The 27,177-nt window shown below is 46.0% G+C and overlaps 2 protein-coding genes across 4 annotated transcripts in view; one reads left to right on the top strand and one right to left on the bottom strand.

Annotated features, from left to right (window-relative positions):
* Positions 1–11,710, top strand: part of DDX17 (DEAD-box helicase 17) — a 22,458-nt gene extending 10,748 nt beyond the window's left edge. The window contains exons 7-13 of one of the 2 annotated variants that reach the window (XM_002831128.6): positions 206–366; positions 450–622; positions 1,128–1,238; positions 1,487–1,548; positions 3,158–3,217; positions 7,154–7,390; positions 8,705–11,710. In XM_002831128.6, coding sequence (XP_002831174.1) covers positions 206–366; positions 450–622; positions 1,128–1,238; positions 1,487–1,548; positions 3,158–3,217; positions 7,154–7,390; positions 8,705–9,210 — 1,310 coding nt within the window. In that variant the 3' untranslated portion in view covers positions 9,211–11,710. Of the gene's footprint in view, positions 1–205; positions 367–449; positions 623–1,127; positions 1,239–1,486; positions 1,549–3,157; positions 3,218–7,153; positions 7,397–8,704 lie in introns of both variants that reach the window. The other variant, XM_009234367.4, reaches the window with a different exon arrangement.
* KDELR3 (KDEL endoplasmic reticulum protein retention receptor 3) lies at positions 11,708–27,177 on the bottom strand. 2 transcript variants are annotated; one of them, XM_002831129.6, is made up of 5 exons: positions 26,849–27,177; positions 20,520–20,620; positions 15,384–15,542; positions 13,679–13,931; positions 11,708–12,655 (listed from the first exon to the last, which is right to left on the bottom strand). In XM_002831129.6, the coding sequence occupies exons 1-5, from the start codon at positions 26,937–26,939 to the stop codon at positions 12,615–12,617; spliced, it is 645 nt and encodes a 214-aa protein (XP_002831175.1). In that variant the 5' UTR covers positions 26,940–27,177; the 3' UTR covers positions 11,708–12,614. The 2 variants fall into 2 exon arrangements, with proteins under 2 accessions (XP_002831175.1, XP_009232643.1); XM_009234368.3 differs by having other exon boundaries at positions 11,708–13,931; positions 26,849–27,160.

Raw genomic sequence — 27,177 nt, 5'->3', positions numbered from 1 at the left:
AATTTAGCTTCTCTGCAGCATTGAGTACAGCCACCAGGGCTGCTGCTGCTGCATTTTTGTAGTCGGGGTCTTGCTATGTTGACCAGGCTGGTTGTGAACTCCTGGCCTCAAGCGATCTTCCCGCCTCCACTTCCCAAAGTGCTAGAACACAGATGTGAGCCACTGCACCTAGCCGATTGGCTCGATCATTGCTTTTGTTTTACAGGTGTTGAGATCTGCATAGCCACTCCTGGACGTCTGATAGATTTCCTGGAGTCAGGAAAGACAAATCTTCGCCGATGTACTTACCTTGTATTGGACGAAGCTGACAGAATGCTTGATATGGGGTTTGAACCCCAGATCCGTAAAATTGTTGACCAAATCAGGGTGTGTAAAGCTAATAATAAGCAGTCTTTATGCCATTTGTCCAAGTTCCTTAGCCTGAAAGAAAGCCTTTCCTTTTTTGATAGCCTGATAGGCAGACATTGATGTGGAGTGCAACCTGGCCAAAAGAAGTAAGACAGCTTGCAGAGGATTTCCTTCGTGATTACACCCAGATCAACGTAGGCAATCTGGAGTTGAGTGCCAACCACAACATCCTCCAGATAGTGGATGTCTGCATGGAAAGTGAAAAAGACCACAAGTATGAAAGATATTTTACTCCCTGATTTGATAATGCTGATAAACCTTTTCTAATAACCCTCCAAAATTAGTACTGCAGAAACCAGTTTATTTTGAGGCCTGAAAACATTAAAAGCATTGCTAGCTTTCTGATAATCCATCTTCATATCATTTGTCAGAGCATTATGGTTAAATGCAAGGATTCTTAATTCTTGAGGTTGAAACTCAGCTCTGCTGATTACCAGCTGTATAATTTTGCACAATTTTATGTCTTGGTGCTGCAGTTTCTTCATCTGTGAAATGGGAATAATACCACTCACATGAGACTTGCTGTGAGGATGGTATGAGTTAGTATTTCTTGAGCACATAGCAGAACCTGACTCAGTACTCTAATAGTTTATTAAAAATTTTAAAAGCGTAATGTGCAAAGAAAGTACTGTAGCTTTGGGAGTTGATATTGCAGACATAATCTTCCACATAATAGATAACTTTCTGTGTGATGACTGCATTGTTGGTCTTGTTTTCAGGTTGATCCAACTAATGGAAGAAATAATGGCTGAAAAGGAAAACAAAACAATAATATTTGTGGAGACAAAGAGACGCTGTGATGATCTTACTCGAAGGATGCGCAGAGACGGGTGAGTGTAGCACCAAGGCAATTAACCTCTGGCTTTATAATTAACTGGAAATTTCTAAATTGGTATTCCAAATGTTGTGTAATATTTCAATAATGCCTATCCATGCAGTTTGCTCTTTTAATGAGCACAGTCATCTATTCATGAAGCCTGACAAACCTTAAAAAAATTGCATGATAGCATTTGGCTTTAAAGTTTGATTTTCTCCACTTTAAAAGATTTTTAAAATATTGGTCACTTTTCTTCGATAGTTGGCCAGCTATGTGTATCCATGGAGACAAGAGTCAACCAGAAAGAGATTGGGTACTTAATGGTAAGTTTAAAACTAAGCATTTTCTGTTGATTCCCCACCCCCCACCCATAAGTGAATGTTCATGCTTTATTTCAGGGATAGGCAAACTTTCTGTAAAGAGCCAGATAGTAAGTATGCTTGGCTTTGTAAACCAATTGGTGGTCTCTGTTATAGCCACTCAGCACTGCTGTTTTAGGACAAAAGCTGTAGGCTATAGATGATATGTAAAGAAATGGCCTGGACTGGGCACCGTTGGTGGCTCATGCCTATAATCCCAACACTTTGGGAGGCCGAGGTGCGTGGATCACCTGAGCCCAGGAGTTCAAGACCAGTCTGGGCAACATAGTGAAATCCTGTCTCTAAAAGAAAAAACAAAACAAAACAAAACTTAGCCAAGCTTGGTGATGCACGCCTGTAACCCCAGCGACTCCGGAGATTGAGGTGGGAGGATTGCTTGAGTCTAGGAGACAGAGGTTGGAGTGAGCCAAGATCGTGCCACTCACTCCAGCCTGGGTGACAGAGTGGGACCCTGTCTCAAAGAGAGAATGTGGCTGTGTTCAGACAATATTTATTTGCAAAAATAGGCGTTGTGCCAGATTTGGCCCAAAGGCCAGTTTGTCTTACCCCTGTTGTATAGTTGATTGAATTACTGAGGGTACTTTTAGCATGTGCTCATGCTTCTTTAAGGTCCACGATGCTGGCTCTTTAAACTTTTTCACAACTTTCACCACCCTCCTTTTATTAATAAAGTCTTCAATTTTTTCCTTCTGATTGTAAAAATATAACTACCATTTGGGGATAATTAAACTGTTACTGAAATATTTAAAGAAAAATGTTTCTTAATGAATCATATTTTAGCATATTTCCTTTCAGTCCTTTTTTTCAGGACTACTCTTAAGGGAAGCCATTGAGAAATGGAAGAGGCCATATTTTGTTTAAGAAATAAAATGTGGCCGGGCACAGTGGCTCACGCCTGTAATCCCAACACTTTGGGAGGCTGAGGCGGGCGGATCACCTGAGGTTGGGAGTTCAAGACCAGCCGGACCAACATGGAGAAACCCGGTCTCTATTAAAAATACACAATTAGCCGGGCATGGTGGCATATGCCTGTAATCTCAGCTATTTGGGAGACTGAGGCAGGAGAATCGCTTGAACCCGGGAGGCGGAGGTTGCGGTGAGCCGAGATTGCGCCATTGCACTCCAGCCTCGGCAATAAGAGCGAAACTCCATCTCAAAAAAAAAGAAAGAAAAATAAATAATACGCACGCATACCTTTTGGGGAGAAATTCAGTTCTTTTCATTCCACATCTTTTGAACTTGTTTCCTACTGACCCCCAACTTTTGGTTGTGTCTCATTTGGGAAATAACTTCAAGGGGAAAAAATTCTAGCTAATATTAATTATGTAACAAATTGCCACACTATCTTAACGGTATTTCATTATTAGTAGAGGTAACTCTTTATTGTGCTGCTGAATATGAGTGTAATAAAGATTTTCAAAAGAATTACTGTCAGTCATTACAAGAGCTTGGGATTTTCTGACGCCATTATTTGAAATTTTAACATGGTTATGTAAACAGATCAGATAGCGAGGAATGCTTATTTGATGATGATTATTGTTTGTTTTTACAGAGTTCCGTTCTGGAAAGGCACCCATCCTTATTGCTACAGATGTAGCCTCCCGTGGGCTAGGTTTGTATAGATAGGTGTCTCTGTCAATGGTATATGTATCTTTTGGTTTAAAGATTTGTCATTTCAAATTCAAACTTCAAGTTTAGAAAGTTGTATATACATGTGGTTAGATAAATATTTGAAAGAAAAGAATACAAAGCGTGATTCTCCCCGTTCCCTGCCTGCCCCCCCACAATTTTTTTTAAACTTTGGTTTCCCCCACCCCCCTTTTATTTTCAAAGTCTCTTCCTGCTCCTAACAAACAGGCTTTGGTCTGCAGCAAGGCCTAGGCATGACTATGCAAAGAGAGGGAGAGGAGACAGACAGTTGAATGGCTCAACTTCTCTCTGGTGGTGGTTTCTGGCTGGATAGAATAAGCCTGACGAAACCTAGCTATTGTAAGCTAGTTTCTTCAGTTATTCTTTTCCCTATCCCTGTCTAAGCTAGATATATACAGAGAGGTCCAGTTTTATGAATGCTTATTAGATGGAATTTTATAAGTCTAATGCAGTATCAGAATAGCAAATATGTGTATTGCCCACTTTAATTTACTGAGGTCAAATTATCATGGGCACTTGGCTATCCCCTCCTCCTACCCATGCACTTATCTGTAGGTGTGTTATCAACTGATGATTTTCTGGAGTTTTTGACCCATTACCATTTAAGATATACAGAGAATTTTATGGTAGTTTAGCCCACTATTCTGAGCTAAACAGGTCTAACTCAGAACTTCTATATTTTAAAAAATGATTATTTGTATTACAAGGAAATCCTTAAATTATTGACAGGTATTTAGTTTGCCCAGTAAGGTGAGAAGTACCATATTATTCCCTTATACTATTGAATATAAAGAGAACAGGTATTCAAACTGGAATACAAAAGTAATGAAGCCTTTTTATGCATTGCACTCATCATTCCCTCCTTCAGAGGTGGTGACCTGCAGCCATGATGGAAAGTTCTCTCTGCCCCTCTGCCCTCTGAGGTCATGTCTGGATCTGTGCCATTAGAACTTGGGCCTGTTGGGAGAGGAGGCGGAGGCCTGAAAGCAGTTTACATAAAGCTTTCAGTAATGGTTGGTTTTTAAACAGGCTTGCTATGTGCTGGTAGCTTCTTTGTGCATCTTGCCTAGACAATTAAAAATATTCGCTCCATGTCCCCTTGCATTTCTAAACCAAATTAATTGGCTACCATTAGAATAACTTAGACTCTTCATCCCACCCCCACTCATCCAAGTGAGGGGAGAGGGAAGGTACCCGAGTCTGTTTCTTGTTACTCAACATCAGTGCTTGTTTTGGGCCCCTTTGTTTGCTGCCTTGTAAAAAATCAAAAGAGGGAGAAAACCCACCAAAATGGCAGAATTCTGACCAATGTCCTACAAGATCCTGGAAAGTGAAGGCTTCTACCTCATAGACAGGGGTGCAATTTTCAGCTGAGTCACCAGGCCTTTTTTCACTTCCTGTCAAGCGATGGTCTCTTAAATGTTCCCTTCAGGTAAGTTCTTTGATTCCCATAATTTTATAATAGTCATCCTTAGGCTACCACTTCCCTTTCCACTGGGATATTTTTTATTTTTCCTTTTTTTTGTTTAAACTACACACTGTTAAACTAAAAGTATTGAATTTATTTTGTTTTGTTTTTTAACAGAAGCTTTGATATCAGCTGCAGATCACTCAATACATGGCCGAGACAAATCTACATTGGCCGGAAGCAGCTCTAGATGAGCCTCTTGGCTAGACTTAGTCCCTCCTAATTAGTGATTGGAGATTCAGGCCATGTCATAGGGCCTTTCAGACAAAAGGTTCTTATCCCAGTCAGCTGGCCAAAACATTAACTTTCGATTTCTTACCCTGCTACAGCATCTTCTAGAAAGGCAGCAAGATAATATTGTGGCAGTGCACAGATAACATCAGGGTAGACTTGACTGGAGAAAACCAAATTCTGCGCTTGCTCCTATGTGCCCCCATCCAGCTGTGTGTGCACACACAGGACACCTTTCTAGTATGAAGAACTTGCATCATGTCTGCCCTCTATTGAACACCCCCAGAAATACTTCCAAGTATTAGCATGTGAACTGTTGACTCCAGCCCCTGGTGCTTTCTGCTAGGAAAGCACGCTTTACGCATCCAGTGTAGTAATTGAACTTGTTCTACTGCCATGGTCATATGCAGTGGGATTGCATAAGGAACATTATCCTAGCTCTGAAGATACCATGGAGTAGAATTCCCCACCCCCTGTCTTACATCCACCCTGGCCCTGTAAATTCTTTTTTCCTTTGTTGCGTCAACGACCCTAGCCGGAGACTCAAGCTGCCCCCTGTGATAAGTGCCTTCTCGTCTTTCTGGTGTGATTCAGGACTTTAGGGGTCAGTAAAGACCGAGGAGCCTTTATTGTAATAAGAAACAGACATAATGCCCCTTCTTCACAACCCTGTGACAACAGCTAATTTTTTTTTTTTTTAATCTCCCCTTTCTCCCTTGAAATTAATCCAGTCTGGGCAATAGATGCAGTCTGACCCTTTGGATGTAACTTATATTTTTTTTATTAATTATTTTTTTCTACAATCGCCCCAATTATCCTTGGGGGAGGCGTTGGAGGACCTGAAATTTTTACCCGAACCCAGGTTCTCCGGCGCTTGGCAACCAAATGGGGCTACAGAGAAGCATCTAAGCCAGTTCACAGAGCGAGCGTGTGTGGGGACTTCTCACTGCCACGGACCCTTGATGCATGCTCCCCGCGCTCCAGTGGTCCCGTGTCAGAAGGCGGAGTTTTCGAAAGGAGGCCGCCAAAAATAAAAGGCAAAGAGACGGGATCGGCTGCAGCGGTTTCCCAAAGGAGGAGGGAGTGTGCATCGGTCTGGTAACAAACAGAGAATGTTTTTTAATTATTTATATCACAAAAATCTGTGTTTTATCTAGGATATTTTCTGAATATTCTTTGTAAAATGCAGATTTTTTTTCCACAAAACAGTAGGATTCTTTGTTATATTCTTAAAATTGTTTGTTTAAGTAGGTAAAAATATACATTCAGCTGAAAGCATTACACTAACATTTACATTTTAAGCCTTAGGAGGTTATTCAGCCCAATTCCCAGCAGTAGAGAGAATACTAAACTTGTGTCTCAAGGTTTCATGGTTTTCCCACGTTCTTTGGCTATTAATTTAATTTCCCAGGTCACGTAGACAATCATTGATAATTGAAACAAGTCCTGAGTTGAAATAACCTTGAGTTGAGCAAAAATATCCTCATTTTGGCAGAAGCTGGGCTTGGTAGTACAGTAAAATTTTAGTGTAATGTGCTCTTGTAATTGAAAGGGGATAGATAATCTGGATGTTTCTGCAAAGGAAAATAGGTGTGTACTTAACAGCTTTGGCTCTACCCAGTTTCTTAAAAAGATAAGAGCAAAAAAAGTTAAATGTTTTGATTAAGTTTCCTTTAAATTGTAGTAATAAAATATATGAAGCTCCTTTTTTTACTTTGCTCTGTGACTGGTTTAAAGGTAAGTTTGTTATGTTGTTGGTAGATTTTGCCAGGCTTCTCCCAACAGAGTAGAAGTGATTTGGCCTCGTAACTTAACACTGGTTTACCACTTTGTTCTATGTTCCAGTTTTGTAAAGGATAGTACTGGAATTTGCGTCTGAAGACCAATCTTGGTGTGACTCCTGTCAGTATATTGGTAAAATGTAGCAGAGGCAGGAGTTTGGATGGTTGGATGGGATTCCCTTAGGATTCTACAGCCAATAAAGATCCTACTTCCCATGCATGTTCCAGGAATCAGTAATCCTCTTTTACTCTGTTGGGATGAGTCTTTTTTTGTTTCTGTTCAGAGTGGTTACTAACTTCACCTTCTTTCCTCTTGCTGTCATCTGCATTCGTGCTTCCCACCTGTTGTTGGCATGTCCTTTACCTTCTCTTTCCCTGCCACATCAACCTACACACTGACTCATCATTGACGTGGAAGATGTGGAAGATGTCAAGTTTGTGATCAACTATGACTATCCAAACAGCTCTGAGGATTATGTGCACCGTATTGGCCGAACAGCCCGTAGCACCAACAAGGGTACCGCCTATACCTTCTTCACCCCAGGGAACCTAAAACAGGCCAGAGAGCTTATCAAAGTGCTGGAAGAGGCCAATCAGGCTATCAATCCAAAACTGATGCAGCTTGTGGACCACAGAGGAGGCGGCGGAGGCGGGGGTAAGGGTAAGTCCTGGAGTTTTCCAGGTACTGCCAAGGTATCTCTTTATGCCTTCTGTGCCTTGCATTTAGTTGCTGTTTTTAACCATGCGAAGGCTGTAAGTATGTTGCTTAATAGCAAAGGACACTGCCTAATGCTTTTTATAACCTTTTTCAACCAAGAAAACGTGAAGTTTGTTGTGATAGTCCTATTAGTTAAGCTAAATCGTGAATTTTTTTCCTTAGAGACTGGTCTGAGGTTTGGTTTGGTTTGTTTGTTTTGAGACAGAGTCTTGCTCTGTCGCCCGGGCTGAAGTGCAATGGCACGATCTCAGCTTACTGCAACCTCTGCCTCCCAGGTTCCAGTGATTCTCCTGCCTCAGCCTCCCAAGTAGCTGGGATTACAGGCGCCCGCCAGCACACCCTGCTAATTTTTGTATTTTTAGTGGAGATGGAGTTTCACCATGTTGGCCTGGCTGGTCTCGAACTCCTGACCTCAGGTGATCCACCTGTCTCGGCCTCCCAAAGTGCTGAGATTACAGGAGTGAGCCACCAAACCTAGCCGAGGCTGGTCTGAGTTTTAATGTGGTTGCTTTGGCGGGGCGGGGGCAAAGACAGAGTCTCACTCTGTTGCCCAGACTGGAGTGCAGTGGCACGATCTCGGCTTACTTCAACCTCTGCCTCCTGGGTTCAAGTGATTTTCCTGCCTCAGCCTCCCAAGTAGCTGGTACTACAGGTATGTGCCACCATGCCCAGCTAATTTTTGTATTTTGTGTAGAGACAGGGTTTCACCATGTTGGCTGGTCTTGAACTACTGACCTAAAGTGACCCTCCTGCCTTAATCTCCCAAAGTGCTGGGATTACAAGAGTGAGCCAGTGTGCCCCCGCTCATGGTTGCTTTTTTAATACTTTCAAAAATGCTTAGTATATTAGGTTTCCAGTTTTCCATACGGAGAGATCAGTCATTTTACACTGTTTAGTGGTGGGTAGAAGCTGAGACATAGCAGTTGCATCTACAGTTGCAGAATATCCTAGGATCTGGGCTTCCTGACTCAAGGTTTCATATTGTAATACTGTGTTTCTTGATCATCCTCAAGTAAGGGGCCTAAAAGGGTGAAAAGGTCTAGTGTCCTTTAATGTTTACTGTGCTTTTGAATGTGCCCCATTAAAGAATCAAATTATGAGTATATTTTTACAGTACTAATTTGGAGGCTGGCCAGCATAACTAAATATCAAGGAGACACGATTAATACTTTTGTACCCAGTAGAATTTTTACATTTTTATGTTTAGATCATATATCTGGCATTAAAAATTTTCTCGTATCTTCCCATTAGGTGGTCGTTCTCGTTACCGGACCACTTCTTCAGCCAACAATCCCAATCTGATGTATCAGGATGAGTGTGACCGAAGGCTTCGAGGAGTCAAGGATGGTGGCCGGAGAGACTCTGCAAGCTATCGGGATCGTAGTGAAACCGATAGAGCTGGTTATGCTAATGGCAGTGGCTATGGAAGTCCAAATTCTGCCTTTGGAGCACAAGCAGGCCAATACACCTATGGTCAAGGCACCTATGGGGCAGCTGCTTATGGCACCAGTAGCTATACAGCTCAAGAATATGGGGCTGGCACTTATGGAGCTAGTAGCACCACCTCAACTGGGAGAAGTTCACAGAGCTCTAGCCAGCAGTTTAGTGGGATAGGCCGGTCTGGGCAGCAGCCACAGCCACTGATGTCACAACAGTTTGCACAGCCTCCAGGAGCTACCAATATGATAGGTTACATGGGGCAGACTGCCTACCAGTACCCTCCTCCTCCTCCCCCTCCTCCTCCTTCACGTAAATGAAACCACTCAAGTGGTAGTGACTCCAGCAGACTTAATTACATTTTAAGGAACACTTGTCTTTCCCTTTTTTTTCTCTTCCCCTTTTCTTTTTTTTTCCTTTTTTCTTTTTTTTTTCCTTTTTTTCTTTTTTTAAAAATTTCCTCCCCCAACCATCGTGATTTGTCTTTTCATGCAGATTAGTTAGAATTCACTGCCAGGTTTCTTCTGCCCACCAAAACGATCCAGTCTGTAATAACATTTTGTAAAAAAAAAAAAATATATATATATATATATATATAGCCGACTGGAAGAGATTAATTTCTTCCCCCAACTTCTTGCATGTTGAAGATATTTGAGCTATTTTTCATCTTAAAGAGTAAGGTATTAGGCCCTTTTGTGGGAGCCCCATCTTTTGTTTTTCTGAGTTGGTGGGGAGGGAGGGAGGGGGAGGGCTGAATTGTTTTGCAGAGGAAGATGGCATCTGTGCTTTAAATTTCTCATTACTGGGTTAGAAAACAAAGAGGGATTGCCCTACACATTTTCTTTTGTGCTTTTAAATGTTTCTCGAGTTGGAACAGGCTTCCTCGGGCCTGTTTCGACTGATTGCTTGAGTGCATTTGACAGTTAAAAATTACTAATTGGTTTTATCTCCCTTTATACTTTGCCTCCCCACTTCTCCCCCCATTACTGAAAAATAACCATTTTAGTGTCAGGCTAGAAATTGAATTGCGGAGTCTTGTGTATCCTTTAAATTAAAAACCACAAGTGTTTATTGCAGTGGTTAAACTGTAGCATCTCAGCATCTGGGTGGAAGCTGCCTATATTTCTTCCCAGTATAACTGGGGACCATCTGTGAAATTAATTTTCCATCCAGACAGCTGCTGTGAGCAAATGAACATAAATGCTCACTGGAAATTTACTAACCAGTTTTTATATTGACCTGCAGTGTAAAAAGCACATTTAATTATAGACAATATATTCAAAATGGGCAAATTTTCTTTTCAAATGCAGTGTAGAGCTAGAATAAAAGCAACTCTTTGCCAGCTACTCTTCCCTTTTGGCAAAGTTACCTTGAACAAAGAATCTTAAGGGTTTATTAAGAACTCTTATTTTCTTCAAACCCTGCTCTCTGCAGTGCTTTCTAACAGCTTCTGGGTGCAGATTTTCTTCGGCATCCTTTTGCACTCAGCTTATTACAGGTAGGTAGTGCTTAAGAAAAGTCATGGAGGACTAAAGCCTAAGTCCTTTTCACTTTTCCTCCATCTGAAGGTAGGTGAGTTCATCCTCTTCATAGTAATGCTGTTTTACCAAGACTTTATAGCAGATGGACCCAGAAAGAATTTTCTGCTATGGTGTTCACTACAACAGGATAGGGATATCAGACAGCCCCAGAAACCCCTTCCAGATCTGATATGGGACTATTAATTTTTATGCTGTTAATTGGTATTCATTCACAATGCAGTTGAAGGGGGAAGGCTCCACTGCGTTCTTTGGCTAAGGCCTGAATGCTTGCTGATCTGTAAGCAAGCATTTCCTTTTAAAATTCTTTAGGGAGAGAGGGATGGTTTCTGAGGGGTTCTGAAAGTATGATTCAATGTGCAACATACAGGTAGGTCTTCAGCATAAGCTGAAATATATGCATGTAAAAACTTCGGACATCTTTTTTTTTTTAATTTTCCACTTTCTTCTTAACTTTACTTCTCTTTTTGTCCCCCCATCTTATAGAAGTTGAGGCCAAGGGAGGATGGTAGGCACAGAAGAAACATGGCAAACTGCTCTGTGCTTTCAAATCAAAGTGTTCCCCCCAACCCCAAATTTGTCTAAGCACTGGCCAGTCTGTTGTGGGCATTGTTTTCTACAACCAAATCCTGGGTTTTTTTTCTTCTTTCTTTAAACATAGAGGTTGCACCACAAGGGATGCCCTACTCTCTCACAGCTCTTGAAAGCATCTGTTTGAGGGAAAGGTCTTTGGGCAAGCAAGTGGTTATTTGGATTGCTTGCTTCCCTTTTTCCACCTGGGACATTGTAATCATAAAATAACAGTAAATTCCAAACCTCAAAAACTATTACGGCCTGAGCACAGCTGAAATCTAGCAGAGTTTAACTCTTCTGCCTCCATGTCTGTCACTTATAATTCAGGTTCTGCTGTTGGCTTCAGAACATGAGCAGAAGAATCATTTTATGCTAGTTATTGCATTCATGGTTGAAACTCAACTTAGGGAAAGGGTTTCAATGTATTAAGCAATGGGCTGCTTCTCCCCAATCCTCCCTAACAATTCGTTGTGTGGACTTCTCATCTAAAAGGTTAGTGGCTTTTGCTTGGGATCAGTGCTCTCTATTCATGTTCTTGCTGGTCTCCAAACACATTCCTGTTGCATTAAGACTTGAAAGACTTGTAGATGTGTGATGTTCAGGCACAGGATGCTGAAAGCTATGTTACTATTCTTAGTTTGTAAATTGTCCTTTTGATACCATCTTGTTTTCTTTTTGTAGGTATAAATAAAAACACTGTTGACAATAAGGTGTGAGCTTTTATTGCTTAATTCTCTGAATAATTCAACGTAGATGTCTTAAAACAGTTTTTGTTTCAAGACAGAGGTGGGGGATATTGGATTTACTCATTACTTTAGCACCTAAAACTGAAAGGAAAAAACTTAATACAAGAATTGGAATTGAAAACCCTAGCAGGATACCTAGTCGGTAAGGGTTTGGATATATTTGTATCTGCTTGTAAGTAAAACAGTGATTGTGCAAATGGTACTCACCTAAGTACCATTAGGTTATTGGTATTAAGGTACTAAGTACAAGGCAGGTATCAGCCACTGGTTTGAAAAAATTCAAACCAGTAAAAGATGAGGCACAAAACTCCTCCAGCCAAACCTGGTAAATTTGGTTTGCTTCTGGCCTGAAGGCAGTGTGAAAGTGAAATAAGTTTCACACTTAAAACTAGCTGTCACCTTTATATCTTGACCACCTAAATTTGGTCATCTACCTGGAAAGTGGAAATTCACAGGAACGTACTCTAATATTTTAACTGGTCTTTAGTTGGGACATTCTTAAGAGGAGGGACATCGTCCCAGGTTGGGGTTGACTTGCTCATCATGAGTCTTGCCCTCGGGCCTTAGAGAACAATTTCATTTATTTGATCTATGTCGTTGGTAAGGCACCTTAAGGTTTCTTGTTGCAGTGAGGCACCATCTTTGTGCAGTTGGCCGAGGTTTTTTACGACCTTACAGTGGGTCTTTAAGGGCAATCTATTGATGAGAAGGTGTTCTGGGTGGGATGATCAGGTTTTGCTGAAATCCACACTAAGCACTTTTCTGGTTTTAACATTTGATCCCAAATTATGGATAAGTTGCCAAAGAGAACATTCAAAATAGTTTCCTTCATGTGCTTGTTAAGGCGTAGACCATCTCTGAAGGTCCTCAGATTGGCATTGGAAGACTTAACTTCTTTCCCTTAAGGACTGGAAGAAAATGGAGATGAAATGAGAATTTACCATCTGATGAAAGGACTGCTTTATAACTTGATGCATAATCTTGGTATCATCTCTTAATGGCCAGCTCACAGTATATGTTCGATTGTTAAAAGGGGGAGTCTTCATCTCCGGTTGACTATGGACCTCCTGATCCCCAACTTGGTTACTGGCACTCCTCCCCCCAGCTGTAAACTTAGTGATTGGCCTCAAATTGTCTATTGTACATCTCATACAATCAATCAGCAGTCCCTCTCAAATCCCAGAACTTGTGTCCACATCTCTCTCCACCTAGAGCCTTTTTCCTGATCAACTGCAACTGCCCCATAGCTAGTCACTGTACTTGGACTGCTTTTTACCCTACATAGCAGCTAGTGGATTGGGTTTTTTAATGACCCAACCTGCCCTTGGCAATCAGAATATAGTGCAAGCCCCTTACCCTGGCCTACGAGGCGCTAGGTCAAGCTTGTCCAACCTGCGGCCCAGGATGGCTTTGTGGCCCAACATGAATTTGTAAACTTTCTTAAAACATATGAAGTGCTTTTTTGTTTTTGTTCTTAAGCTATCAGTGTATCTTATGTGTGGCCCAAGACTTCTTCCAATGTGGGCCAGGGAAGCCAAAAGGCTGGACACCCCTGCCCTATGTGAACTGGTCTTGGTTGACTGTTACCTCCAGGTTTATAGATTTTGACCCCACTAGGCTTTTTGTCCATCGCACCAAGCTGGTTGTTGCCTTGGGGCTTTTAATAAGTTCTGGAATGTTTTTCACTATTAACCAAGTATTCTGTCAAATGTCATCTCACAGCTGTCTTGCATAGTACACATAACCTATTGGCCTGCATGTTTTTATGGCATTTGTTTCTTTATTGAAAATATTTGTCTTCTTGCATTAGAACACAAGCACTGTGAATGGCACAGACTTGACTGTTCACATCTGTATCTGCTGGAATACTTATTAAATGGATGAGTAACTCCTTAGGCCAGTGTCAGCACTGCTGTCATCCCAGGACCTACCTTTGGTCACATACAAGTAGAAGAAGTCACAGTAGAAGATGGTTTGTACTACTCCAGACACCACTGCAATTTGGTCATAGAAATTCTCAGTCTGGTACCGCCTGATCCAGTTAGCCAGGTAGAGTGCCCGGTACAGACCCAGAAAGAACAGGTAGTGAGTGGTTATGGTCTCAGCCTCTCCAGTCTTGCTGATCATGAAGAGCTGGGGCAGAATAGCCACTGATTCCAGGTAGATAGAGAAAGTCCAGAGGATCTGAGCCAAAGAGAAAGCGGTCAGAGACTGAGCAAGACCAAGAAGAGGCCCATCTTAAAAGAGTATAATTACTAAAACAATAGCTTGCTGGGGAAGGTACAGTAAGGAGGAAAAAATATTCTCAGTAAAAATTATAATAGTTTAACCTACCATAAGGTTTTTTTTTTTCTAATTTTTTAAAGATTATACAGTACACTGCTTTTTTCACAGTGTAGCATAAGCATTTATGTAGAAAACTACTTTTAATTTTTTTTTTAAAGATAGGGTCTTGCTGTTGTCACCCAGGCTGGAGTACAGTGGCATGATCATAGCTTGCTGCAGCCTCAACCTCCTGGGCTCAAGCGATCTTTCCAGCTCACCTTCCTTAGTAGCTGGGACTACAGGCATGTGCCACCACACCCAGCCAAAAATAACTTTTGTTGCTTTTTTTTTTTTGAGATGGAGTCTCGCTCTGTCGCCCAGGCTGGAGGGCAGTGGTGCGATCTCGGCTCACTGCAAGCTCCGCCTCCTGGGTTCACGCCATTCTCCTGTCTCAGCCTCCCGAGTAGCTGGGACTACAGGTGCCTGCCACCACGCTCAGCTAATTTTTTTTTTTTTTTTCTATTTTTCAGTAGAGACAGGGTTTCACCGTGTTAGCCAGGATGGTCTCGATCTCCTGACCTCGTGAGCCACCGTGCCTGGCCAAAAATAACTTAAATGATAGTTTCATAGTATAAAATCATAATTGAAGCCACAGTTTCTTAAAATCTAGTCATGTTGCCAGGCTCACACCTATAATCCCAGAACTTTGGAAGGCCGAGGTGGGTGGATCACTTGAGGTCAGGAGTTGGAGACCAGCCTGGCCAATATCGCGAAACCCCGTCTCAACTAAAAATACAAAAATTAGCTGGGTGTGGTGGCTCGCGCCTGTAATCCCAGTTACTTGGGAAGCTGAGACAGGAGAATCACCTGAACCCAGGAAGCGGAGGTTGCAGTAAGCTGCGATCCTGCCACTGCACTCCAGCCTGGGCAACAGAGTGAGACTCCGTCTCAAAAAAAAATAATAAAAAATTAAAGTCATGTCCATAAACACCAGCATCAGAATCTCCCATGATGCTTGTTGCCTGCAGATTCATGGGCCACAGTCCAAACTTACTGAGTTGAAATTTCTGGGCCTGGACTGTGCTGCAGGGATACAGGGATCTGCTAATCGTCTGTTGAACAGAAGGTCTCAATAGCCAGAAGTAGGGCTGTGATGCCTGCTTGGTTTATGGGCATCATGACTATTGAGATGCGCTCATTTCCAACTAAAGCATTGTAAATAGCTTGTCAATTTCTTCTCAACTTATAACTGAAGGATACATGAGTAATGGTCACAGTTGTAAGCAGAAGGCAAGCCCAGGGTCTGGAGGGAAGGAAGGATGAGGGGAGCATATTTCCCTTTGAGAATTGGTACTCAGTCCCTTCCCTTACCTCCAGCAGAGTGAAACTGTAGTTTTCAAGGAAGGAAAGGCCAATGACTGGGACCAGAAGAAACTCCAGGCGGAATGTGTCATTCTCACTGTCAAAAGTTTTACGGAATTTCCCATATATCATGTACACTGTAACATAGGCACAGAGGAGAAAAACCACCTAAAAAGGGAGAGAGACATGGGAATCTATGAAGTCATTTCCCAGCCTATTTACTACACTCCTAGCCTACGTAAGTGTCAGTGTTCTGCCATAATGTAACATGAAGAGGTTAAATGTGTTTGCAATTTATCTTGGGTCCAGTTGCCTAGAATTTGAAGTCAATGACCCTTTCATTAAATAACTCTATGCTTCTATACTGGGATTGACAGTGCTGCCATGAACAGTCAAAGGTGCTCTTGTCATTCCCTTCATTTGTGGAGCATTAGGTGAAACAGGATTGGTCTATTTCAGGGGATTTACCAGAGGCATTCCAGGGCTCTTGAAACAATTTTACAACAATTTCCTGGATATGCATCAGTGACTTCTGAGCATTCTTCCACAAGGACTAGCCTTTTTTTTTTAAATGTTGCCCAGTCTGGCCTCAAACCCTGGGGTCGAGTGATCCTCCTGCTTCAGCCTCCCTAGAAACTGGGACTACTTATGGCCTGCTAACATCCCTTGAATTAACTGACCATTACTCCTTCAGAAAAGCTCTCCTTCTAATCACAGTAGCTGTCCTCTAGCATATAATGATTTCATTTTGATATGGCCTCTAACCTTCCAGGCCAGCAGTTCTCAAATGAGTGTGCATCAAAACACAGATGCTGGCTGGGCATGGTGGCTCACGCCTATAATCCCAGCACCTTAGGAGGCCGAGGTGGGCAGATCACCTGAGGTCAAGAGTTTGAGATCAGCCTGGCCAACATGGTGAAACACCGTTTCTACTAAAAATACAAAAACTAGCCAGGCATGGTGGCAGGCACCTGTAATCCCAGCTACCCAGGAGGGCTGAAGCAGGAGAATCGCTTGAACCTGGGAGGCAGAGGTTGCAGTTAGCCGAGATCACGCCATTGTACTCCAGCCTGGGGGATAAGAGCGAGACTTTGTCTCAAAAAAAAAAAAAAAAAAAAAAAAAAAAAAAATCTCAGATGCTGTCTCTTCCCTTGCCCCAAGAGCTTTTGATTTCATAGGTCTGGATGGGCCTGAGAGTTTGTTTTTCTTTTCTTTCTTTTTCCTTTTTTTTTTTTTGAGACGGAGTCTCACTCTGTCGCCCAGGCTGGAGTGCAGTGGTGCAATCTTGGCTCATTGCAACCTCCACCTCCTGGATTCAAGCGATTCTCCTGCCTCAGCCTCCTGAGTAGCTGAGATTACAGGCGTGCACCACCACGCCCGGCTAATTTGGTCAGGCTTGTCTCAAACTCCCCACCTCAGGTGATCCACCCACCTTGGCCTCCCAAAGTGCTGGGATTACAGGCATGAGCCACCGTGCCCGGCCTTAAAGTTTGTATTTCTAACAAGTTTCCCAAGTGACGCTGATGCTGCCGGAGCAGGACCACACTGGCTAGAGCACTCCTATTTGTACTCCTATTTAGAGTTATTTCCTCGAAGCAGTCTTTTTTTCACTACAATGAGGCACACATTCTGTCGCCATAGCTCCATGTAAACATATTCATTTTAGCCCGTGATCACATGCTCTGTAAATGTCTATGTACAAGTCCATCTCCCCTCTAAGAGAGGACTCCATGGCAAGGTCCACCTCCTAATCCCCAGCTCCTAACTCAGTCCCTGGCACAAAACAAATGCTGGAATGAGTGAATGAGGTGGTCACTTTTTCATTTCGTAAATGTAGAAACTAGCCTCTTTGAGCTTCCTAGACCTCATTCAGCTATGCCAAGGGCTGAGTCTGCTATCTCTGCCAGGAATGCCTAAGGCTGACTTGGGCTGAGAAATGAACTAGGCAGGTGATGTTTGATACATGTGTGAACTTAAGTAGACGGTGATTTCCAGTCCTCAGATTCACATTCACTAAATCTGAATGAGTTCAACACCTCACAAGTAACAGCAACCTCCACTCTACTAACTAGGAACAACATGCCTGAAATCCCAAAGGGATGTCTCTGATATGGAAGAAAAGGACTACTCGCTTTAGTTAAATATTTTCTAGGTGCTGTATGTTATCTCATGTGAACTTCTCAATAACCCTACAAGATAGAATTCCCCCATGGAACCTTTTTTCCTTAGAAATAAGACTCCTAGGCCAGGCACAATGGCTCTCACCCGTAATCCCTGCACTTTGGGAGGCCGAGGAGGGTGGATCACGAGGTCAGGAGTTCAAGACCAGCCTGGCCAACATAGTGAAACCCCGTCTCTACTAAAAATACAAAAATTAGCCAGGCATGGTGGTGCACACCTGTAATCCCAGCTACTCAGGAGGCTGAGGCAGGAGAATCGCTTGGACCCAGGAGGTGGAGGTTGCAATGAGCTGAGATCATGCCACTGGCACTCCAGCATGGGCAACAGAGGGAGACTGTCCCAAAAAAAAAAGGCTGGGCGTGGTGGCTCATGCCTGTAATCCCAACACTTTGGGAGGCCGAGGTGGGCAGATCACGAGGTCAGGAGACCATCCTGGCTAACATGGTGAAACCCCGTCTTTATTAAAAATACAAGAAAAAAAAATTATCCAGGCATGGTGGCACACGTCTGTAATCCCAGCTACTCAGGAGGCTGAGGCAGGAGAATCGCTTGAACTTGGGAGGTGAAGGTTGCAATGAGCCGAGATCGCACCACTGCACTCCAGCCTGGGCAACAGAGCTAGATTCCGTCTAAAAAATAAATAAATAAATAACTTGAACCCGGGAAGCAGAGGCTGCAGTGAGCCAAGATCGCGCCACTGCACGCCAACCTGGGTGACAGAGACTCTGTCTTAAAAAAAAAAAAAAAAAAAGTGGGGGCCGGGTGCGGTGGCTCACGCCTGTAATTCCAACATTTTGGGAGGCCGAGGCGGGCGGATCACGACGTCAGGAGTTTGAGACCAGCCTGGCCACCATAGTGAAACCCTGTCTCTATTAAAAAATACAAAAAATCAGCCGGGCGTGTTCGTGGGCGCCTGTAATCCCAGCTACTCTGGAGGCTGAGGTAGGAGAATTGCTTGAATCCAGGAGGCAGAGGTTGCAGTGAGCCGAGATGGCGCCACTGCACTCCAGCCTGAGCCACAGCGCAACACTCCATTTCAACAACAACAAAAAAGAAGACTCCTGGCCGGGCATAATGGCTCACACCTGTAATCCCAGCACTTTGGGAGGCCGAGGCGGGCAGATAACTAGGTCAGGAGATCGAGACCATCCTGGCTAATAAGGTGAAACCCTGTCTCTACTAAAAATACAAAAATTAGCTGGGCATGGTGGCGGGCGCCTGTAGTCCCAGCTACTCGGGAGGCTGAGGCAGAAGAATGGCATGAACCCGGGAGGCGGAGCTTGCAGTGAGCCGAGATTGTGCCACTGCACTCCAGCCTGGGCAACAACAGAGCGAGACTCCGTCTCAAAAAAAAAAAAAAAAAAAAAAAAAGACTCCTAGCTGAGCATGGTAATTCCAGAACTTTGGGAGACTGACACAGGCATATCACTTGAGCCCAGGGGTTTGAGACCAGCCTGGGCAACATGGCGAAATCTTGTCTCTATTAAAAATACAAAAAAATTAGCCAGGCATGGTGGTGCGTGCCTGTAGTCCCAGCTACTCAGGAGTCTGAGGTGGGAGGACCCCTTCAGCCCGGGAAGTTGAGGCAGTGAGCCATGATCGCACCACTGCACAAGAAATAAGATTCCTATTAGATAATGTGTCCAACTAAAATCTACATCTTGGCTGGGCACAGTGGCTCACACCCATAATCCCAGCACTTTGGGAGGTCGAGGTGGGCGGACCACTTGAGGTCAGGAGTGTGAGACCAGCCTGGCCAACATCGAGAAACCCTGTCTCTCCTAAAAATACAAAAATTAGCTGGGCGTGGTGGCAGGTGCCTGTAGTCCCAGCTACTTGGGAGGCTGAGGCACAAGGCAAGCTCCCGGCTTGAAACCAGGAGGTGGAGGCTGCAGTGAGCTGAGATTGCACCGCTGCACTCCAGCCTAGGCAACAGGCAACAGTGACACTCCATCTTAAAAAAAAAGAAAAAAGGTGTGTCCTTTGATCTTTACATGGCTGGTTCCTTGTTGTCACTAAGCTGTCAGCTCACATGTCATCTCTTTGAAGACGCCCTGACCACACTCCCTGAAGTAGCTCTCTAATGCTTCTCTATCACCTAAACAATTTTTTTTTCTTGAGATGGGATCTTACTCTGTTGTCCAGACTGGAGTACTGTGGCATGATCCTGGCTCACTGCAGCCTTGATCAACCAAGATCACGTGATTATCCCACCTCAGCCTCCTGAGTAGCTGGGACCACAGATGAGCACCACTACACCCAGCTAAATTTCTTAAATTTTTTGTAGAGGCAGAGTCTCACTGCATTGCCCAGGCTGGTCTCAGACTCCTGAGCTCAAGCAGTCCTCTCGCCTCAGCCTCCCAAAGTGCTGGGATTACAGGTGTGACCCTTTATTGAATGTTTAATATATAGCAGGGTTTTTTACATTTACATTTATTATCTCGTTTCATGTTCCCAACCAAACCCTCTGAGCTAAGTAATGGTATTGTCTTTTTTTTTTTTTTTTTTGAGACAGAGTCTCACTCTGTCACCCAGGGTGGAGTGCAGTGGCGCGATCTCGGCTCACTGCAACCTCCGCCTCCCAAGTTCAAGCAATTCTCCTGCCTCAGCCTCTTGAGTAGCTGGGACTGCAGGCATGCGCCACCACGCCCGGCTAACTTTTTGTATTTTTAGTAGAGACAGGGTTTCACTTTGTTAGCCAGGATGGTCTCCATCCACCCGATTCGGCCTCCCAAAGTGCTGGGATTACAGGCATGAGCCACAGCGCCCAGCCCTGTCCTCATTTTTGCACGAGGACACTGACATACAAAGAGGCCCAAGATGAGGTCATGCAGCCACTAAGCAGCAAAGTCAGGATTCAAACCCAGGTCGGCCTGGCTCCACAGACTGAGTTTCCAAGCAGGCAACCTCACAGTTTGTGGGGGCTTGGCGGCCTCCCCCAGCCATCATCACCCAGCTCCTCACCTTCATTACTGTGTTGTAGATGGAGATGAAGTTGGTGAACAGGTCCAGGTACCTGGTGGTGAAGACGAGAGCAAAAAGGATCTGGCTCTTCCCAGAGATGCCTGTGGCCAAGGGTAGACAGGAGACAATGAGGACACAGACTCCCAAGCCTGCCCATCCTCAAGTGCACAGCCTGGAGCTGGGTGGGCCTCCAGAGTGTCCACTCCCACTCAAAGACCTCCTGTCCAGGGCACTGTCGCTCCCTAAGGGCCAGGAAACTCACCCTTCCCATCGGATCACTTGAGTCGTTGTTCCTCTCATTAAGCTGTAATCTGTCTCCCAGTCTCCAAATAAAGACACGAACACCGAGTTCCCAGTCCCCCTGCGTGTGCCTGCCTGGGCTCTTGCTCTGGGGAGGATGTCGGGGGTGGTGTGAGTCGGGCTTGGTGGGGGTTGTTGAGGCTTCTCTTCACTCCACCCCCAGAGTTCCACTGACAGTCCCCAAAGCTCAGTCTTAGTAGGAACAACTCACTGACTTTACAAGGTGTTGATTCACCAGGGAGACCAGAGCAGGCAGAGGAAGGTTCAGGGCCAGGGGAGCATTCTATTTTATTTTTCAAACTGTAAGATTTAAAAAGCCTTTTTTCTTTTTCTTTTTTTTTTTTTTGAGACGGAGTCTCACTCTGTCACCCAGGCTGGAGTGCAGTGGCATGATCTCAGCTCACCACAACCTCTGCCTCCCGGGTTCAAGTGATTCTCCTGCCTCAGCCTCCCAAGTAGCTGGGATTACAGGTGCCTGCCACCACGCCTGACTAATTTTTGAATTTTTAGTAGAGATGCAGTTTCACCAGGTTGGTCATGGCTGGTCTCAAACTTCTGACTTCAAGTAATCTGCCCGCCTTGGCCTCCCAAAGTGCTGGGATTACAGGCATGACCCACCACGCACAGCCAAAAATCCTTTTTTCTAGTTACAAAAGTTATGCCTATATTTACTCTTTGCAAAACAAAAATCAAACAATATATAAAGATGCAAAGACAAAAATATCCCAAACCCCTAGTGTTCATCCTTCCAGATCTTTGTGAACATGTACACACATGACACCTATGTGTACACATATGATGCACATGGGTGCACTGAACTGACAAAAAAGGGTTCATACTCTCCATGCTGTTTCTTTCTTTTTTATTTTTTTCTTTTTAGAGACAGGGTCTTACTCTGTCTCCCAGGCTGGGGTGCAGTGGTGCAATCATAGCTCCCTGCACCCTCGATCTCCTGGATTCAAACAATTCTCCTATCTCAGCCTCCCGAGTAGCTGGGAACTACAGACACAAACCATCAGACTGGCTAATTTTATTATTATTATTATTATTTTTGTAGAGACGGAGTTGCACTATGTTGCCCAGCCTGGTCTCAAACTCCTAGGCCCAAGTGATCCTCCTACCTCGTTCTCTCAGTGTTGGGATTATAGGCGTGAGCCACCGCGCCCAGTCTAAATGCTGTTTCTTGACCTACTTTGGTCTCTTTCTTTTTTTAACTTTTTATTTTGAAAGAATGTTAGATTTACAACAGAGTTGTAAAGACAGTACAGAGAATCCCACATATCCAGCTATATCTAATGTTAACATCGTATTTGGGCCGGGGGCGGTGGCTCATGCCTGTAATCCCAACACTTTGGGAGGCCGAGGCGGGCAGATCACCTGAGGTTGGGAGTTTGAGACCAAGCCTGACCAACTTGGAGAAACCCCATCTCCACTAAAAAATACAAAATTAGCCAGGCGTGGTGGCGCATGCCTGTAACCCCAGCTACTTGGGAGGCTGAGGCAGGAGAATCACTTGAACCCAGGAGGTGGAGGTTGCAGTGAGCTGAGATCGCGCCATTGCACTCCAGCCTGGGCAACAAGAGCAAAACTCTGTCTCAAAAAAAAAAAAAAACATCGTATTTAATGACAGTATTTTATCAAAACAAAGAAATCAACATCAGTAGAGCACTGTTGACTGAACTCCAGGCTTTATTCTGATTTCACCAGTTTTCCCACTGCTGCCCTTTTTCCATTCCTGGATTCCATCCCAGAATCCATGCTGCATTTTGTTGTCATGCTCCTTAGTGTCCTTTGGCCACTTTTTATTTATTTATTTATTTTTGAGACAGAGTCTGTCACCCAGGCTGGATTGCAGTGGCGTGATCTCGACTCACTGCAACGTCTGCCTCCCAGGTTCAAGTCATTCTCCTGCCTCAGCCTCCCGGGTAGCTGGGATTACAGGCGCCCACCACCATGCCCAGCTAATTTTTGTGTTTTTAGTAGAGATGGGTTTTTACCATGTTGGCCAGGCTGGTCTCGAACTCCTGACCTCAAGTGATCTGCCCACTTCGGCCTCCCAAAGTGCTGGGATTACAGGTGTGAGCCACTGCACCCGGCCAGCAGTCTTGGTTATCAGATGGAAGAAACTTCAAAATAAAAAGTTAAAAAAAGAAAGAGACCAAAGTAGGTCAAGTATATATATAGGGTTTGGTTTAACCCGTGGTTTCAGGCATCCACTAGCAGTCTTGGAACATATCCTCCGTGGATAAGGGGGAACTACTGTGCTGTCTGATTCAGGGTCTGGTTCCCCTGTACCCCTGAACTGTGCCTTCTCTAACCATTCCTCTGGTTCCAGACATTTGGGGTGGGAGAACATTTTTTTTCTTTTTTTGTGAGACAGGGTCTCACTCTGTCACCCAGGCTGGAGTGCAGTGACACAATCACAGATCACTGCAGCCTCAACCTCCCCAGGCTCAGATGACCCTCCTACCTTAGCCTCCTGAGTAGCTGGGACTACAGGCACATGCTACCATGCCCGGCTAATTTTTATATTTTTTTCTAGAGACAAGATTTTGCCATGTTTCCCAGGCTGGTCTCAAATTCCTGGGCTCAGGTGTCCTCCTGCCTCGGCTTCCCAAAGTGCTGGGATTACATGGGTAAGCCACTGCACCCAGCCTGGGGGAACATTTTTAATGAGCAAGAAGGAACACCCCTGAAGTCCCTAACATTCTGGAGAATGTGCTGGCTTTAGGGCGAGCCTCGGTCTCACATTCCTCACCTGCCAGATGGCCCCTCATGCAGAACGGCAGGACTGAGCTGAGGAATACACAGCACTCACTGAGAACCTGAGTCCCTCTGGGGGGTCTAGCATGCGCACACGTGCACTTGCCGGGGTGAGGGCAACAGTGGGGCTGGCAGTGGGTAATGAACCCCACTGGGGGAGGCCATACTGACCCGAGGCCAGCTCTGGGATGGCCTGATGTTCATCTCACTGAGCCCTCACACAGACTTTGACAGAGAAGTCCTCAGCCCCACGTAGGACTGCCTGGGAGGCAGCCCTGGTGGGGGACGCTTGGTCACCCGCTTGGGCCTTCCCCTACCTCTCTTTTCTCTTCATCCTCAGCCTGTCAGTCCCCTGGGTTTTACTCACATTTTCCTTAGCGCTTTGGGAACCTTGGTGATCTTTTGTTTTGTTTTGCTTGTTTGTTTGTTTGAGACAGAGTTTCGCTCTTGTTGCCCAGGCTGGAGTGCAATGGCGCGATCTCGGCTCACTGAAACCTCTGCCTCCCAGGTTCAAGCAATTCTCCTGCCTCAGCCTCATGAGTAGCTGGGATTACAGGCACCTGCCACCATACCCAGAAAATTTTTTGTATTTTTAGTGGAGACGGGGTTTCACCATGTACCAGGCTGGTCTTGAACTCCTGACCTCATGTGATCTACCCACCTTGGCCTCCCAAAGTGCTGGGATTACAGGTGTGAGCCACCGTGCCCAGCCCCCCGGTGATCTCGAGCACAATAGTTTTCACACTTTTGAAAACAATCATTTCCGCCAGGAAGCTGCACATGGAGACCCGGGACACAGAGGACAATGTGAGCCTGGACTGGCCAGAGTCCCTCCAGGGTCCACTGAGCACAGGTGGACCCCACTGCCAGGGGCAGCCCTCCCTCCCATTTGACAAATGGGAAAACAGAGGCCCAGGGTCACACAGGGAGTCAAGGGGAGGAGCAAGAGTGAAGCCCAAGTCTCTGGCCTTTGGGGCTGGGTCTGTTGAGGTCACACCAGGCCCTGCCTCCATCCAGGCACCTCACCTCTGACTTCTCTCTGAGCACACACAGGCCCATCCCTGCCACCCAGCTGTCCTTTTTCTGTTCCCATAGTACTCACTATGGCCTCTAACAAACCATGTCATTTGCTCAGTTTCCTAGGACTATTGTTTACTGATGACTTCCTACCACTAGAAAGTCAGGTCCACCACTTGGCCGGGCATGGTGGCTCACACCTGTTACTTGAGCCCAGGAGTTCGAGACCACCCTGGCCAATATGGCGAAACCCCGTCCTCCTAAAAATACAAAAATTAGCTGAGTGTGATGGCAGGCGTCTATAATCCCAGCTACTCGGGAGGCTGAGGCAGGAGAATAGCTTGAACCCGGGAGGCAGAGGTTGCAGTGAGTCGAGATTGTGCCACTGCACTCCAGCCTAGGGGATAGAACAAAACTCTGTCTCAAAAAAAAAAAAAAAAAAAAAAAAAATGGTGGGTGCAGTGGCCAACTCCTATAATCCCAGCACTTTCGGAGGCCGAGGTGGGCGAATCACCTGAGGTCAGGAGTTCAAGACCAGCCTGGCCAACATGGCGAAACCCCGTCTCTACTAAAAATACAAAAATTAGCCGGGCGTGGTGGTGCGTGCCTGTAATCCCAGCTACTCAGGAGGCTGAGGCAGGAGAATCGCTTGAACCTGGGAGGTGGAGGTTGCAGTGAGCCAAGATCGCACCACAGTACTTCAGCTTCAGGGACAAAGCGAAACTCTGTTAAAAAATAAAAATAAAAAATAAATAAAAGAAAGTCAGCTCCACCAGGGCTGGGCCTCTGCTGTCCGGGCTGTATTCCAGGTGCCCAGCAGTGTCTGGCAGACAGCGGCCAGGTACCAGTGTCCTCTCTTGGTCATGGTTGCTCACTCCGTTCAGGGCCCTCTGCAAAAGTGCAGGGAGACGTCGGAGCTGATTCTCCCCTCACCAGGGCCTGCTGCTCCGGGTCGCCCACTCAGCATTCCTGGCCACCTCCCCTGAGGAAGAACCTGAAGAGACACTGTCTCTGTACCTGTCTCACCAGAGACCCCAAACCCAAATGGCCTCCAGGCCTAGAACCACTCCCTCCACACCGTACTATTGCTCATGTCTGCACCAACCCCCACCCTGCCAGGCCTCCCCCTGCTCTCTGTGCCTTCTCTCTCAAAGCTTCCAAAGCAACCTGTTCAGGCCCCCTTCCAGGCCCCTTCCCGGCTCCCAAACCATGAAGGGCTCCCCAGACCCAACTCCCTGGCCTGACAGAAAAGGCCCTTTCACATCTGGACCAGCCTCCCTCCTGGACTCATCTCCCTCCAGACCACCCCAAATCTGGCTGCCCACCCTTCCCGGGGGATGCCCGGTGCCTGGTGACCTCCACGCCTCTGCATCCCCAGAACCCTCCACAGCACACACTTCCTGGATTGACACCTGCTCCTCCTCCGGGACCAGCACCAAGCTGCTCCTTCCACAGGGCCTTCGGGGCCCACTCTCAGCCTTCTCAGCCCCACGAGGAGCCTGAGCTCACTCCTGCCGCTCTCTGCACACCCAGTGCCAGGCACAGGGAGGGCACCATGAGGACGCTGGTGGATAAAGATGGCTGGAGGAGGCTCTGGCAGCCTTTCGTGGCTCTGGATCTGTTTGGCGACTGCGAGTCCATCCTCAAAGCTTCTCCAAACCCCCAGCAGGGCAGCCGGAATGCAAACAGGGGACCCCTCCAGCCTTCCCGGACTTCCGTTCAGGGGCAGCTCCACACCCACCTAAGCCCGGCTGGTGCCCTCCTGCCACATCACAGCCACCGGTGCCACACATGCAGGCAGGGGAGGGACGAGGGCTCACTTTGGGGGGTGGGGTGGGGTCTGGGAAGGGGCAGGGAAGAGAAGACCTTGAGAATCGTGGGCCGTTCCTGAATGCATATCTGCTTCTCCCCCCAATCGAGGGTGGAAGGAACAATGGGTGTAACTGGTGGGAGGGAGGGGTTGTCACCTCCCTTATACCCCTTCTCTTCCAACCAACAGTGACACTGCCAACCTGAGGGGGCGTCTGTGCAGAAACAAACCCACCCTCCTCCCATCATCTCGAGGGGTCCTCCTCCTTTGATTTTATACAACTTTACATTGTTTTTGGAAGTGGAGCTCTGCAAAGTTTCAAGGACCCCCACGCCGGAGTCCCCACCCTGAGCAGACACCTGGAGCGCCCTGCCCTGCACGCAGGGGCATGAGGCTGGCCAGAGAGGGGGTCCCGCACCTCCCGCCCGGCGCCCCTCACCCGTGCAGCACTTGGACCTCCAGATCTTCCCCAGCAGCAAGATCATCGCCAGGAGGTGGCTCAGGTCGCCGAGGATTCGGAACACGTTCATGGTCCGGCCAGTCAGTCGTGCGCCCGCGCCCAGCAAACTTCTAGGAAACTTTCTGGCGGGCAGGGCGGCTGCCACGTCCCCGGCCCCGGTCTCTAGGTGCCCCAGAGCCCTGCCTGCGCCTCACAGCTCCGCGCTCGCACCCGCGGGCCGCCGCCCACACTCTTGGCCGGGCGGTGACGTGGCCAGGGCGGCCGCCGGCGCAGGGTGGGGAGCCAGGAAGCGGCGCGGCCCGGAGATC

The sequence above is a fragment of the Pongo abelii genome, chromosome 23 (genome assembly GCF_028885655.2).
Source record: "Pongo abelii isolate AG06213 chromosome 23, NHGRI_mPonAbe1-v2.0_pri, whole genome shotgun sequence".
NCBI lineage: Eukaryota > Metazoa > Chordata > Mammalia > Primates > Hominidae > Pongo > Pongo abelii.
Note: the sequence above shows the minus strand (reverse complement) of the source record. Positions and strands in the feature narration are given on the sequence as shown.